This window comes from Sphaerodactylus townsendi, linkage group LG08 (genome assembly GCF_021028975.2).
Source record: "Sphaerodactylus townsendi isolate TG3544 linkage group LG08, MPM_Stown_v2.3, whole genome shotgun sequence".
NCBI classification, from domain to species: domain Eukaryota; kingdom Metazoa; phylum Chordata; class Lepidosauria; order Squamata; family Sphaerodactylidae; genus Sphaerodactylus; species Sphaerodactylus townsendi.
Genome location: NC_059432.1, coordinates 60529607 through 60545819, shown reverse-complemented (window position 1 = coordinate 60545819; position 16213 = coordinate 60529607). Strand labels below are relative to the sequence as shown.

The 16213-nt window shown below is 43.8% G+C and overlaps 1 protein-coding gene across 3 annotated transcripts in view; it reads left to right on the top strand.

Moving 5' to 3' along the window:
- Nucleotides 1-16213, top strand: part of CFAP58 (cilia and flagella associated protein 58) — a 121826-nt gene that overhangs the window by 16034 nt on the left and 89579 nt on the right. For all 3 annotated transcript variants that reach the window (XM_048504922.1, XM_048504919.1, XM_048504920.1), the window contains exons 4-8: nucleotides 530-686; nucleotides 3661-3855; nucleotides 5378-5515; nucleotides 7792-7951; nucleotides 14118-14200. In XM_048504922.1, the coding sequence (XP_048360879.1) occupies nucleotides 530-686; nucleotides 3661-3855; nucleotides 5378-5515; nucleotides 7792-7951; nucleotides 14118-14200 (733 nt within the window). The remainder of the gene's footprint in view (nucleotides 1-529; nucleotides 687-3660; nucleotides 3856-5377; nucleotides 5516-7791; nucleotides 7952-14117; nucleotides 14201-16213) is intronic.

Below are 16213 nucleotides of genomic sequence, written 5' to 3'. Positions count from 1 at the left end.
TTATTGCAACTATTTTTTTGTTTAAATACCACACAACCCACAAAGTCTAATTGTATGTCACAGTGTTTTCAGTGGCAATTATGTGTACTTTCTCTGAATTGTATCATCATGTATCATCATTTGTATATATTATATAATATCCTTATGACACCAGGGTAGCTAAACTGACTAAATCACGTGTAGTGGATTGAATAAAATACAAGAAAAGTGAGGGAGGAATGGGACATTCACATGACACGCATGTTGTGATGATTAATTTTTTTTCCTATGAGGGAATGACTATTTTTTAATCTGAATAAAAACTACTTGTCTATTATTTATTGTACTGGGAGGTTATATTTCCATCACAACGGGGTGTTTTTAGTAACTGTAACTGACATATAATTTAACTGACAGCTTTTGTGGGCTTAATGGAAGGGGCGTTCAGTGCCAAACAATTCTCTTCAAACTCCCATTCTTCACAAAGCATATTTTACTGAGAATGCCAAGGAAGCTGTGACATAACTGACTTGGATCTCTTTTCTTCCAGCATGCGGGAATTGCTAAGATTTAAGGATGAAGTTTCAAAGGAGCGAGACCAGCTTTTGTCAGAGGTTGTGAAGTTAAGAGAAAATATAGCAAATATGACAGACCAACAAACAGAGGCAGAAAAGACAAAAATGATGGCAGACTCTACCATTTCTCAGGTATGTCCCACTACACGGATTGCTGTCATTGTTGTCTTTGTCAAGAAGGCTTCTTGATGGGATTGTGCCAGTCACACAATCCAGTAATGAAGGAGTTAATTGATGCATGCTAATTAGTTAGTGAAGTCAGAAGTCACTGACCAGGTAATTGATACCTATTGGTCAAGCAGACCTGGCATGAGCTATATGCAGTCCCACACGTAGGCATTAGATATATATTCTTTGTTACAGTCTGCACATGCTCAGTAGTAGCTTTTTGTTAGCCATGTAATAGTCAACCAGCAAGATCCATGCAGGAGCTAGCTAATCAGCTAGATTTTTCTTGTCTTGTTTTTCCAAGTTACCCTTCCCCTTTTTTGTAACTAAACAATTTTTCTATAAGCAACTGCCTCTGCCTCATTATTGCGCTAACCCAACTCTATACACTAACAACAAAGGTCATGTGGCCCAGTATTTTTCCTTTGCGATGAGAAGAGCATTTTAAAACAAACAAAAAGAAAAAGAAACTTTTTTCTTTCCTATGTGGATTACTTCGTCGCCTAGACTGACTGTATACACTAACAACACTTCTCCACCTTTGCAATTCACCCCTATTAACTGCCATCTGCTATTTCACTTCCCAGATCCTTTTCAGGCAGCTCAGCAAGAAGTCATCAGCGACAAGGCATCATCAGTACCTTTCATCTCTTCCACTGATCTCTGACTTGTCTTGTTCGGAGCAGCTTGTGTGCCATCTCTGGTGCCTTTCCTATCTGCCAATTCTACCTGCTCAATCAGCATGGTTTTTCTGCTTTGGAGAATTAATTTTTCAGTTAATTCAGATCCATTGCCATTGCTGTCTCTATAACTATCTTAGTAGTGCCCTACTATACAGATGTGCACTTGACCATTTGTGCATGCCATAGTTTTAAATGTTCATTCTCTAATACTGTATTGACTAATACTGTATCCACATGGATGTAGGTGGGCTTATTTTTCTTGAGCATCCACACACTATAATCTTGTGATGGTCCATTTTCTTGATTTTCCCCAGCTCTGATTTTTCCCAAACCTTTGCTATGTTCTTTTTTGAAATAACATGATCTGGATAGGAAAGTTCACATTTTTTTTCTTATGCCAGTACTGGCACCATTTTATTGCTGTTGGGCTCTCATGCAAGCAATTTTCCTTACTGTGCCAAGATCCATTGCCACATCTTCTAGTTCTTCTGAATTCCCAACCCTTTATATTACAAAGATGTAAGGAAAAAGGTGCTGGCAGTTAGGGTTGGTCAATACCAGCCAGATTCGTTCCAATTCGGATTCGGCCCAGATTCAGATCAATGGATTCGGATTGGCCAAATTCCAAACCTTGCAGATTCAGACTGGCCCGAATCTGTGGGAAAATCCAGGAATTTTGGGTGCGTTTTTATTTTTTGGTGTTTAGTCACGTTTTGACCTGCAGGGGGCGCATTGTTTGACATATCGGCACCAAAAGTTCAGGGCATCATTAGGAGACTGTCCTTATTCTACCCCCCAAGTTTGGTGAAGTTTGGTTCGGGGGGCCAAAGTTATGGACCCTCAAAGGGGGTGCCCCTATCCCCCATTGTTTCCAATAGGAGCTAAGGAGATGGGGGCTACTCTTCTGAGGGTCCATAACTTTGCCCCCCCAAACCAAACTTCACCAAACCTGGAGGGTAGCATCAGGACAGTCTCCTAATGATACCCTGAAATTTTGGTGCCAATATGTCAAAAAATGCGCCCCCTGCAGGCACCCCCAGAAATTTGTCCAAGATTCTTTGTTCTACATCTACACAATCCATTGCTGTCAATGGGGGATTTCTGGGGGTGCCTGCAGGGGGCGCATTCTTAAGGCTAGCAGCACCAAACTTTCAGGGTATCATCTGGAGAGTGTCCTGATGATGCCCCCCAAGTTGGTGAAGTTTGGATCATGGGAGCCAATGTTATGGATTCCCAAAGGGGGTGCCCCTATCCCCCATTGTTTCCAATGGGAGCTAATAGAAAATAGTGGCTACCGCTTTGGGAGTCCATAACTTTGGCCCCCATGATCCAAACTTCACCAAACGTGGGGGGCATCATCAGGACACTCTCCAGATGATACCCTGAAAGTTTGGTGCCGCTAGATTTAAAAAATCTGGTTTGTGTTTTTCACCACTCACTCCAGCAGGCTTCATGTGGAGGAGAGGTGAAAAACACAAACCAGAATTTTTAAAGCTAGCAGCACCAAACTTTCAGGGTATCATCTGGAGAGTGTCCTAATGATGCCCCCCAAGTTTGGTGAAGTTTGGATCATGGAGGCCAAAGTTATGGACTCCCAAAGAGGTAGCCACTATTTTCTATTAGCTCCAAGTTTGGTGAAGCTAGAACAGGACAGGACGTCTTTCCTCAGTTGATCTTGGGAATGCTGTTTTTCCTGTGACAATAAAAGCAATATAGAAAATAATCTGACAGGTGCAGCTTGAGATAAATTATACTTTAAGCAGATCATTTTGTATCATGTACAGTTGATTTACTTTTTCAAGTGCTAGCTAAGTTCTGCAGACATTACACTGGAGCTTTTGACTTTCTCATGGAGTAATGATCCAGAGACTAGTTCTGCCTATCACCTGTTATTTTGATCATTTTACCATTTCCTCTATGACCTGCTCATCCTTTCTCATCCATCATTCATTGTTAGGCTCTTTGCCTCTTTCTTCATCCTTGGAAACTGTATGCTTCTCTTTAATGGAGAAGTGGTTTGATGAACAACTTTCCCATTCAAGCCAATTTCTTCAGCAGATCCTTTGCTGGGTCCACCATAGTCTCCTCTTACATCTTCTTGTACTTGAATGTTGCCTATCACATGCCCATTTTCCAGAAGCCTTCAGATGTTACAAACTATCTACTGTCATAGTTAACTATCAGTGAGTATACTGTATTTATTCCACTGAAATATGGACAAAGCACTGTTATTTTTCCTTATGTCGCTACTACAGCTCAACCAGGAAATCCAGTTGCGTCAGAATGAGGCTTCACGTGAGTCCCGCAAGAAAGAAAAAATAGAGCGGGAACTGAAACAGCTTCACCTTGATTTGGACAACAAAATGAATGAAATGAAAGCAATGCAGCAAGGGTTGAATAAAAACAAGGAGGAACTCCTGAGGCTTGAACAACAACTCAAAGAGCAGAAGGTATAAAGGTTTTTTCTTACTGTACAGAAAAATCAGTTTTCCTCACTGCAGCAGCATGGAGCCTGCTGAATGGCGAGGAAAATGGCCGGCACAACTATAGAGAAAACTAAGACTTGCTACTAGCTGTCTGGGGCAATATAAGTGCTATTTTTTTCAAAGTTATACGTTTACTAGTTCAGGAAATAATGATTTGGATGAAAGCAGCGCTTACATAACTTAAACGCTATGAGAGAATCAGAAGTGGGGGGCGAGATGGTGAACTCTAGGACCCTGGCTGGGGGGGAGGGGAGCATTTCACCACAAAGAAGGTCCAGGAATATGTGGCAGTTTAATCCCACATCTCCTGAGTTCTTTTGGTGGAAAAGAATATAGTTTATTTTTTCAAACCATTTTCTGTTATACTGTGTAGCTCTCACAAAAGTAATTTTAGTAAACAACCAAAGAGGTCTGGTAATTGTAGAACAGTTTTTCCTAAAGCAAAACTCTTTAGGAGTTCCATGTGTCATGCAAATGTATGATCCCTTTCTCCTTCCAGTCCCAAAATGGATGTGGGTAGAATTCTGTGACAGTTGTTAATTCAGTGGAAAGTTCCAGTAAAATCAATCAAAAATTAATTGTTTACACAGGGCTATAGAATAGGCTTGCCTATTTTTAAACTTTTAGACTTTTTAAAAACACTGCCAAGATTATATATTCTGGATGGTAACTGCAAGCCAGCTCTGACAAAATAATACTGTGCAACCATGTGCATGGCACTGAGGGCCATTCACATGGTTTAAAGCCCTTGCATCCCCGCATGACCACTTAGGCTGGGAGACCCTTGACCTTAGTTCCCTACTGCCACTTATTGCGAGGCAGTGGGAGGTGGAATATAGAGGCCAAAATGGCATCCTGCCATGCTGCAGTGTCACTTCTGATCTTGTCACAACTCAACTCCATCCCTGCCTTTGGGGTCAAGGCAGGCAGGTGTCATACAAATGATCTGGTGTACCTCTGTTTGTTACGCATGCTTAGGGTTTGTCTGTACTTGGTGTAGCATCAAAAAAATTACGCACATATGAAATTACTGCAAGCATATGGAGCATATAAAGTTGCTTGAAGCAATGTGCCTGAGGGCCGCCCCAGTGTCCCAAGACCTCACCTCACCCAGCTAAAATCCCTGAGATGCCCAGTTGTTACAGTATGTGTTGTTATATATTGTGGCTGTTAAATGGCAAATAGGAATTAAAATATTTATCTACCACCTTGGGGGGGGGGGGGCGGATTCTTGCAAAGATCCTGGGGAAAAATATGCTGTGTTGTTGTTCATCATGAGTTGTCACCCTCCCTCCAATTGCTAAACATTTATCACAGTTCTCAGTGTATTACTATGTTAATTACTGGTAAAAATGATTGAGTAAATTGTGGAAGTGTTCTCATTTTGTTGAAAATCTGGAGACACTTGAAGGATATGTGTTTATTTGAATAAGATCAGCAATCAGACTGCAATCAAATCTGCTGGGTTTGTTTCACAATTTCACAGATCCTGAATGAAAGAGCCACAAAAGAACTGGAACAATTTACATTGAGAAACAACAAACTCCAGCAAGAGAATGAACAGCACAGCTTGGCCATTGAACAACTCATGCAAGAGAACCAGCAGAAAAACTCAGAGCTGAGAGTAAGTCCAACTTTACCTTTCTGTAAGTTAGTCATCTCTGTTCAGAAGTAACATGGTACATAATGGGGTTTCTGTATGTTTACATATCTGAATATCTGACCTTTTTTGAGTGTCAGTCATGTGACCGTATGACACTGCAATTACTCTAGCAAAGTTACACCCTTTTAAACCCATTGGCTGCAATTTAAAAGGGTGTAACTGCCCCAACCTGGGTGGGCTAGGTTAGCCTGATCCTATCAGATTTTGGAAGCAAAGCAAGGTTGGCGTGGGTTATCATTTGAATGGAAGATCTGGATGGAAGACCACCAAGGAGTACCAGAGTTGATGCACAGAGGCAGGCAATGGCAAACCACTTGAGCTCAAAGGTTGTCATAAGTATGCAATCTATCCTGTGGGGTTCAGCAGGGTGCAGTTCTATCCCCTGTGCTTTTCAAAATTCATGTAAAGCCTTTGGGTTAAATCTTTGCTCTTCTTTATGATCATAGTTTTGGAGTTAATTGTTACCAACATGCTGACAATATGCAAGTCTGTATATCTTTATCCAAATCTTCTGGTGTTGCAGTGGAAATCCTAAATAGATGGCAGGCAGAAAGTGAACAAATTGAAACTAAACTCTGAAAAGAGGATGGGGAAGGTGAAGGTCTTGAAGGACGTTGCTCTCTCTACTTTTGATGGCATTCAATTAAACCTTGCTGACTCTGTTAAAAGCCTCGGGGTTATGCTGGCTCCAACTTTATTTTTGGAGAAGCAAGTTAATGCAGCTGCAGGAAAAGTTTTCTACCAACTTAGCCTAGCCCTCAGGGTGGCCTCTTACCCTGATCTGGCTGATCTGGCCACCTGGATCCATACCACAGTAACATCGAGACTAGACAACTGTATTCCCTCAAAATCAACTCAGAATTTCCAATTGGTGCAGAAGGCTATTAGAACTCTCTGAGCCCATACGGAGGCAGGCAATGGCAAACCACCTCCTAATTTCTCTTGTCTTGAAAATCCCACAGGGTCTCCATAAGTCAACTGTAGCTTGACAGAAGTTTACATTTGCACGAAATGCAATCTGGTCTCCTAAGTCAAGGAAGTTACTTTCTGATAAAAAAAAATTCTCTTTCAAGGGGTACTGTAGGTTATAAAAATGAAAACAACTTACTAGCATATCCAGAACGATTTATCCAGTATCATAAGGATTCAATTTGAGAGCTATAGGTTGTCAAGATTACAAAAACAGACCAGAAAATAGCAGATACAAAAGAAGTTATTACAAAATGTTATAAAAACAGTGATCTTCCTTTGGGTATACTTCATATACTGTGAAATAAGAAACAGTTATTGTAGCACATAAAGACTAACAAGCTGGATCGTAGCATAAGCTTTCATAGGCAAGAGCCTATTTTTAGCCTATGGAAACGCATGCCTTAGTCCTCAAGGTACTACAGGGCCCTTTTGAATTTTTGATAAAACAGATCAGCACAATTGCTCTTCTTTATGATCATATCTTTCTTCCAGCATTGGCGCCATGAACTGTGAGGGAAAGTCTCATCTTCCCCCTCTGCTTCTCTGCTCACTCCCCCTTGCTGCCTGCTCTTGGGTCCTGCCTTGACCACTTGCCTAGCCTTCCCAGGACTCCCAGAGAACTTCTCCTTCCTTGCCTTCCGCTGCTGCTAAAACTCAAGAGTGCTCGCATAGTCTCATTCGTGAGATGTATTTGCATAGAAAGATATGCATGCACACATGCCGAAAAGATAGGTGTGATTTAACATTCTCACCTTTTTCTTGTTCCTCTTCACTTGCCTTTTGCAAACAAAATGATTGACAGAAAAGAAGAGAGCTGCAACCTTTAATTTGCTTGCGGAAAACTGAGTAGCCTTTTGTAATGGGAAGACTGAGCGGAAACTACTCAGATGGAGGGGAGGAGCTATAGTTCTTCCTTCTGCAGGAAGGTAGTCAGTTTCAGGTAGCTGTATTACCAAATATTTCCTCGGTACTAAAAAACACATGAACTCAGAGGATAAACTGGGAACAGTAAAGGATGAAGCAACCATAAGCAGGTTTACTCAGACTCCTACTCAGATCTGTTTGTTGAGGATTACTTCCAGGAAAGTGTTTTTAAGATTATGCTGTTCGTGTACTTCATGTAACCTTTCTTTCATTGGAAATGACAGTGGCTATTACTGTCATGGTTTTATTTGTTTTAGTACAAAGACATACAAGTCGCAGAAAAGCTAGGTGCTGATAAATTCTGTAGTGACTATTGTATCTCTACTGCTTGTCTTACATAGGTAAGAGAGGATGAGGTGTCTCAAATGCGTCAAGAAATTTCAAAGCTTTCTAAAACAAGAGAGCTTATGCAGCGAAAACTACGTGTTGTGGAGGAGCATAAAACACAGGCAGAATTTGAACGGGACACCCTTAAAAATCAGATCAGTGGACTAGAAAAAGGTAGGAGTCAAACTCAGAACATTGCTGTGAACATTTCATTGGATAAACGCAGTTTTTTATTTATTATTATTATTATTATATTTTTAGACTGCCCTCCCCAGTAGGCTCAGGGTGGTGTACATCATAATTAAAAACTTAAAATAAAATGTAAAACAGTAGTTCAATCTGTAATTTAAAACAATCAATATGGCGACAGTTCCCTCCCCCCAACCCCATCCACGGAAGGCCTGGATGACATGAAGGTCTGATGGCTATCCCGGCTGGCCAAAAGCCTGGTGGAACAGGTCTGTTTTACAGGCCCTGCGGAAACTTTGAAGGTCCCGCAGGGCTCTGGTCTCCTTAGGGAGCCTGTTCCACCAGGTAGGGGCCAGGGCTGTGAAAGCCCTGGCCCTTGTAGAGGCCAGCCGGATCTCCTTTGGGCCAGGGATTTCCAGTAGATGCTCCTCCAAGGGAGGAGCCTCTTGAACATTACTATAAACATTGAACATTTGCCTCTTGAACATTAAAGTCAATACTTGGATTTCCAAAAGGCTTTTGACAAAGTTCCTCACCAGAGACTGTTGAGAAAACTCAGCAATGAAGGAATAAGAGGGGAAGTCCTCCTATGGATTAAAAACTGGTTGAGAAACAGGAAACAAAGAGTGGGTGTAAATGGGAAGTTCTCACAATGGAGAGATGTTGGGAGTGGTGTCCCCCAAGGATCCGTTTTGGGACCAGTGCTCTTTAACCTATTCATAAATGACCTGGAAGTAGGGGTGGGTAGCGTGGTGGCCAAGTTTGTAGATGATACCAAATTATGTAGTGTGGTGAGAACCACAAAGGATTGTGAAGAGCCCAAGCTTGAACCTTGTGGGATAAATTAGGGTGAGTGGGCTAGGAAATGGCAAATGCAGTTCAATGTAGCAGAATGTAAAGTGATGCACATAGGGGCAAAAAATCCAAACTTCACATACACGCTACAGGGGTCAGTGCTATCAGTCACAGACCAGGAAAGGGATTTAGGTGTCTTAGTTGATAGTTCCATGGGAATGTCAACTCAATGCATGGCAGCTGTGAAAAAGGCAAACTCTATGCTGGGGATCATTAGAAAAGTAATTGATAATAAAACTGCAAAGATTGTCATGCCCCTTTTATAAAGCAGTGGTGCGACCGCACTTGGAGTAACTGGTGTCCAGTTCTGGTCGCCGCATCTCGAAAAGGATATTGAGGAGATAGAAAAAGGTGCAGAGAAGGGCAACAAGGATGATTGAGGGACTGGAGCACCTTCCCTATGAGGAGAGGCTGCAGCGTTTGGGACTCTTTAGTTTGGAGAGGAGGCGGCTGAGGGGGGATATGATTGAAGTCTACAAAATTATGCATGTGGTAGAAAATGTTGACAGAGAGAAATTCTTTCTCTCTTTCTCACAATACTAGAACCAGGGGGCATACATTGAAAATGCTGGGGGGAAGAATTAGGACTAATAAAAGGAAACACTTCTTCAATGCTAACGCAGTGATTGGTGTTTGGAATATGCTGCCACTAGGAGGTGGTGATGGCCACTAACCTGGATAGCTTTAAAAAGGGCTTGGACAGATTTATGGAGGAGAAGTCGATTTATGGCTACCAATCTTGATCCTCTTTGATCTGAGATTGCAAATGCCTTAACAGACCAGGTGATCGGGAGCAACAGCCGCAGAAGGCCATTGCTTTCACATCCTACATGTGAGCTCCCTAAGGCACCTGGTGGGCCACTGCGAGTAGCAGAGAACTGGACTAGATGGACTTTGGTCTGATCCAGCTGGCTTGTTCTTATGTTCTTATGTTATTACCATTAACCAGTATCTGAAACTCCTGGCAGAAATAGGCCTAGCTAACAGGACTGTATTATCCATAAGGCTAACTAGGCTGAAGCCTAAGGGCCCCGCAGGGACTAGGGGTCTGTTATTTTTTTCTTTTCTTTTTGCTGAGGCACTGTTACCAGTGTCCTGAGGCTCCAATGGTTAAATTTTGCACTGTAGCAGTACAAAAATTCTAGCAGCATTATCCACATATATATACTTTCCCATCACTTTGATTGTTGACTGGGGGTCCGTCAGTCACACTCTCAATGTTTAACCGTAGCTTGAACACTGAGTTCCACATTCAGACAAAAGACTTATAGCAATATTACTAGTCCTTTTAATATCATTTGAAATTTGGACTAAATTGAGCCATTTGAAAGAAGCATGGACCTACTTGCTCTGTGTTGGAGCCCGTTGGCAACTGATTTGCAACTTCATTCAGGCAAGCATTGGTCCAGCAGATGCCGTGAGCCTCCCGAACTGAGAGTGGAGTTGAAAGATGCTTTTGAAGGTCACGGAGGGCCTGGGCATAGGGGGTCAGTGGCAGAGACCTCCCAACAACACCAACGCCTGGCCGATCTAGCTTTCGAACCTCTTGGATGACGCTCAGCTGGGCGGATCTGAGTTGTGTGTTCTGTTCCCCAAATAGAAAGGCAGGTTTATGGACGGTGCATTGCCGTTGGCAGTGAGAGTGCTGATGTGGGGTGTCCCTTCTTTGAAGCCAGAGACTCCCAGACAATGATGGAGACCTGTGGCAGGGGTTCCCATACAGCGCCCAAGGGACTTTCCCTCAACAGCCGAGGCTGGGTGTACCCAGCGAGAACATGGCGGCGGAGGTGACAATGGTGGCGGATTCCGAGGGAATTTTTGAAGAGAGTCATCTCCAGAGGTCATGGACATTGTTTCTTGGTTAGTGCAGATAGCTTTGGGTGTTTTTAGGTAGTGTTGGTATTTAGTCAGTGTTAGTATTAGTCAGGAAATTTGTTTATTGCTAGTGATTATAGGTAGTGTTAGGTAAGGGCAGAAAGAGATTGATTAGATATTTTAGTAAGATAAAGGTAGGTGCTGTGGAGCTTTCTTGGCTGTATGGCCTTGTCTCTAGCAGCATCTTCTGTGAACACGGCCATACAACCCCTTGGGAAATCAACACTGGGTAGCACTCCCAGTGCGATTCCGCCCGAAAGCCTTCTCGGCTAAATATACTAGCATAATGTTTTAGACTAGCACTGTAGAGGAAATTGCTAAGCCTAGGTCCGTGGTGGTGAACCGTTGGCACTCCAGATGTTATGGACTACAATTCCCATCAGCCCCTGCCAGCATGGCCAATTGGGAACAGTTATTATTTATTAATTTTTTTAGAAAGGACAAATGGCAGCCAACATGTCCAAGCACAAGTCAGGATTTCAAAAGAGAAAAGAAAAGGAAAAATGATTGCACTGGGAGAAAAGAGGTCAGCGGACTTTATTTCAACTGGGTATCAGTGTCTGTGAAATCTGAAAGTGTAAATGATGGCATAATGATGGCTTGGCCATGGGTTAATATGGCCCTGTTAGTTGACACGGACCTGTGTTAGTTTAAATCTTTCTTGAAGGGTTGGTTACAGAAGGCATTTCTAGGGTAATTAAATTCTGTGAAGGCATCTTTGACATAGACTTCCTCAAAGAATGTGTTACCTATGCTTTAAAAGACCTCATGAAGCCATTGGGCAAAATATTGTCAATATACTGATGGTACAGTTGGCTCTATTTTTCCTTTCCTCTTAAATCTAGGGAAGCTGTGGCTGTTCCTGAAGGAAGCCAACCTAGCCACTGTTATACGTGTCTGAGTAACATCAATAGTAGACTACTATATCATGCTATAGTTGGAACTGCCCTTGAACACAGTTTAGAAATTTTTGCCAGGTCAAAGCAGAATTCTAATGGAAATTCACTGCAAAGGACAAATATAGCCTGTGCTTCTCTAGCTGCATTAGTTTTCAGTTTCTACCTGGCATCAATTTGAGATGCTGATTTTGACTTTGGATTTCACAGTGACTGAAGGATTGTCCCCAAGGCATGCATTTTCCAAATGTTTGCATGGCTGTATGTCTGTTCAAACCTAGTGGAAAATATGTACATTACATGCCTGGAAAAGGTATTAATGACAGGACCTTCTAGATTCTGAGAATATGAAACCTTTTGCAGAATATTCTGGTGGTTATAGGGTTACTTCAGGAAATAGTTGCATATAAGCAAACAAGGAACCTGACTTGGCAGCTATTCTCACTTGAACTGAGAAATAATAACAGTGACTTTACAAGAGCCGCCATAAATATGCATCTGTGGCCAATTTCTCCTGCCTGCAGGACTCTACTGAAAGGCTTCCGTTTTGAACTCTGAAGTGAAACAAGAACAATAGGAGTATTGAATAATCTTACAGTGGCTGAGCTGAAATTTAAATGCCTGAGTTCTAAATATCAAGTATGTTGCTTGAGATTCCTGGTGAACGTTTTGCAGTCTGTCCCACATTGGTCATGGACCCTGCTGCTGTTGCTGGGCCTTCTGCCCAGGAACCACCCATGTGAACCCTGCCTCACCATCAGTGAAGGCTTGTAATGACCCCTGTGAAACTCCCCTTGCTGGGCTTGGGAGTCAGAGCCACAGTGGTAAGCTGTCCTCTCTTTCTCTGGCCCAGAGCAGCATGAGTAGGCCCACTTGGAAGGCTGGAGGAGTGGGCAGCAGGTGGAGTGAGGTGTGGTAATGAGCTGGCATGATGGGAGGCAGGACTTGGTATGGATGCCAGAGCCAGTAGACCCACAAAAGGCAGGCCAGGGTTGAACATGGCAGCATCTAGGTGAAAGAGGGAGGGGTCAGGGAGTAAAGCAGGAGGCTGGGTCTATGAGGGACAGAGGGGGGAAGGAACCAGTGAGTTGAGAAAGGGCAGGCTTGTTCCCAACTCAAGACCCGGACTGGGGACAGGATAGACTTGGGTGGGAGAAAGAGACAAGAAGGGGAGGGTTGTGGGCCAGTGGGGAAATTGCTGGCTGTGAATTTCTGATCTGGGGAACCTTGCTTGCCAAGTGGGAGCTGGTGAGACCTCCTCCCTCGCTTCTGACGTCCATGGGACCCCTGGGGAGCTGCCAGAGGCAGCTTGGGCAGAGGACAGCAGGGTTGCCCCAGAGTCGGGTATTGCCAGACAATATAAACACATAACTTTCTTTAAAAATAATCACAGAGTTCCAACAAAACCTTGGGTGCCCTGCCATCTGAGGTTAGACAGTAGCAACAAGAGAAAGGGCCCTTTTGATCATGGTATTAAATCCTCGGAATATCCTTCTAGGGCAGGGGTCTTCAAACTATGGCCCTCCAGATGCTCAGGAACTACAATTCCCATCAGCCCTGCCACTTGGCCATGCTGGCAGAGGCTGATGGGAACTGTAGTCCATGAACATCTGGAGGGCCATAGTTTGAAGACCTCTGTTCTAGGGAGATGTGTCTGTCTCCCTCCATCATTATCTTCTACCAGTGGGTGAAGATTTTGTTTTGTTTTGTTGGCATTCTCTCTGGCTTTTTTTGCACAGAACATTTAAAACGTTTTGCAAATGTTTTAAAAAGAACTGTTTTAGCTTTTTTGTCCACATAGCATGGAAAAATAAAATATTTCAAGCTGTTCTTTCCATTTTCTAAGAATTATTTTCTGGGAGGCATCTTTGAAGTTATGGAGACTCAAAATATTTCCTGCTCTCCGCACAGCACGCAGGAAACGTTTGAAAATGTTTCAGGAAAAAAGATTGCTAGTTAGGCATTTTCAAATAAAACAATTCTGGGCTGAAATAGACCATTTTGAAAATGTTTTTGGGGGAGAGCTGTGCAGAACTCCTTTGCTTTTATTTCTTTCCTGAAGATGTGTTGTGCAGAAGGAACCTCAGTAACTCTTTTAGCCCAACTCCTTGATTGTATGTTTATATGTGTTTTGTTTAATTACTACAATTTTAAAAAATTAAACGCTGTCTTTAATGTTTGAAATGTCTTAATGTTTAGAGGCTGGATGAATATATCAGGAGTGCTTTGATGGTGTGTTCCTGCATTGCAGGGGGTTGGATTTGATGACCCTTGTGGTCTCTTCCAACTCTACGATTGTTTGCCTCCTTAGAGACACTGCATTGGGTCAAGGGGATTGCATAAAAATACTTTAAATAAAATAAATAAACTTGCCCTGCAGTTTTTCTGTCATGTATCTGGCATTCTTAAAATATTAAGTTTCTAATAAAGGGCCATCATGACATGGAATTACATGGGTTTTTAAAAAATTCTATGGTGTCTTAATTGAGCCAAATTATGCAATATGAATTTATTTGGTGTTTTAGAGTTGGAAACAGCGAAAAAGCAAGCAGAAATTGATAAAAAAGCCATAGATGAACTTGTGAGGGAAAGGGATATCTTGAATAAGGTGAGTTTTTACTTTCAAATCTGGAAAACAGATCTATCCTCTCTTTGCAAATAATGTAATACTCGGAAGTGGAACTTAAATTTTATTTCAGCATGAACATGATTTAAATTAGGAGCCCAGCAGAAGCAACACATACAATTTCAGCCCTCAGTGCTGCAGCATGGCTGCCATGTTTCTGCCCTGGAGCCGCCCTGCATCAATGGCTTTCCTCTGCGAATTTCCTGAACCACAAAGGTTGAAATCCTTTTGAAAGGCCCCTTTGTTGCTCTGGAGGCTTCCACCGCCATGCAAAGCCCCTCTGTAGCAGAAATGGGGCCAGTTTTCCCGGCTCGCCACTCTGGCCCACCCCACCAATGGACAGGTGCTAAGAAGCGACAATCGCCCCCTTGCAGTGAAAAAAAAACCCGAAGGGAAAAACCTTGGTTTTTAGAAAGGAGGGAGAAACCTTGGGCAGAAAAGTGGTGGGCACACGCAAGGACTTTAGACAGAGGCGTAGCTGGGCCATGCTGCACACTCTACATTTTCCGCTCCCCTTTGTGGCGCCCCACCCCCGCCTCCCCCCCACCCACTTACCTTAGTTCAGTCTGAAAGTGCAGGCTGGAAAAAGTGGCCTCTTCACTTGAGGCTGAAAATGGCATGGTGGGAACTACACTTCTCAGGAAACCTTGGGGTTTTCTAAATACTAGCTGTTCAGTACTAGCTTGTTTCAAGCAGCCGCTGATGGTTCACAGCCTCAGCCCAGTGTTCAGCCCCTGTGGCTGTCTCAGCCCTACTTACACACCCACCAGCGTCCGCCCAATGAAAACAGTTTCGCTTGCTCCATGTGACATTGAAGAGCAGTCCCTCACAGCCTGGAAGGGGACAGGACAAACACTCCCGTCACCGGCAGACCCTACTCAAGACAATGCTGTGGAGACCCTCACTGCCATCTGCAACAAGCCCTGACTCAAGGAAGCCCAGGCAGATATATAAGTTTCCTAATGTGAAGATGCTCCCAGACTCCTGTGCAATTCTGTTTCAATAAACTACTATCGAAAAGGGGGTGATCGGAACATCTGGGCAGCACGAGTGCTATTCCCCAGAGCCAAACAAATTCCTCAGCCCACCTGCTGGAGGAATTGACCACGACGGTCCAAATTGGAGCAGGGGATGCCAGTTGAGGGATGGACCCCTGCCTGGGGCCTGCTCCAATCTGCTGCTAGGGTGCAAGCTTGGTAGCCCCTGCTGGAGCAGCAGTGCCTTAGTGGTTAAGAGCAGCTGTACTCTGATCTGGAGGAATGGGGTTTGATTCCCTGCTCTGTCACTTGAGCTCTGGAGGCTTATCTGGGGGATTCAGATTAGCCTGTACACTCCCACACACGCCAGCTGGGTGGCTTTGGGCTAGTCACAGCTTTTCAGAGCTCTCTCAGCCCCACCCACTTCACACCATGTTTGTTGTGAGGGGGGAAGGGCAAGGAGATTGTAAGCCCCTTTGAGTCTCCTGCAGGAGAGAAAGGGGGGGATATAAATCCAAATTCCTCCTCCTCCTCCTCCTCCTCCTCCTCCTCCTCTTCTTCTTCTTCTTTGCGGCCCAACCTCTGGCTTGCTCCACCCCTACCTCTTAAGGAGGTGTTCCAACAGGAGAGCTCCTGCAGTTCCCCTTTTCCAACTGATCACCCCCCATGCACAATCTGCCAAAGAGCAGGGGAGAGGTGAAACACCCCCCCCCGCTCCCACCATCATTTCCTAAACACCAAGCCAATTGCACAGTTCTGCTCTCAGGCTATGTAACCAAATATTCATTCCCCACTGCGACAGGTGGACCCCATCCACCGAGTACAGTGCCTCCTGCCTGAATGAAATATCATGGTGTGGAACCTCTCGCCCCCCTAACTCATGCACAGAACGCGTTACAGCCCTGCAGGTCCTTTCCCTTGCCCAGTCCACCTGGCGGGGGTCCACAGCACCCCGCCAAGTGCAGTGTTCTAAAAGGTGCAACCACTCATATTGTCCCAGCCATTATTCCGCTTGCAA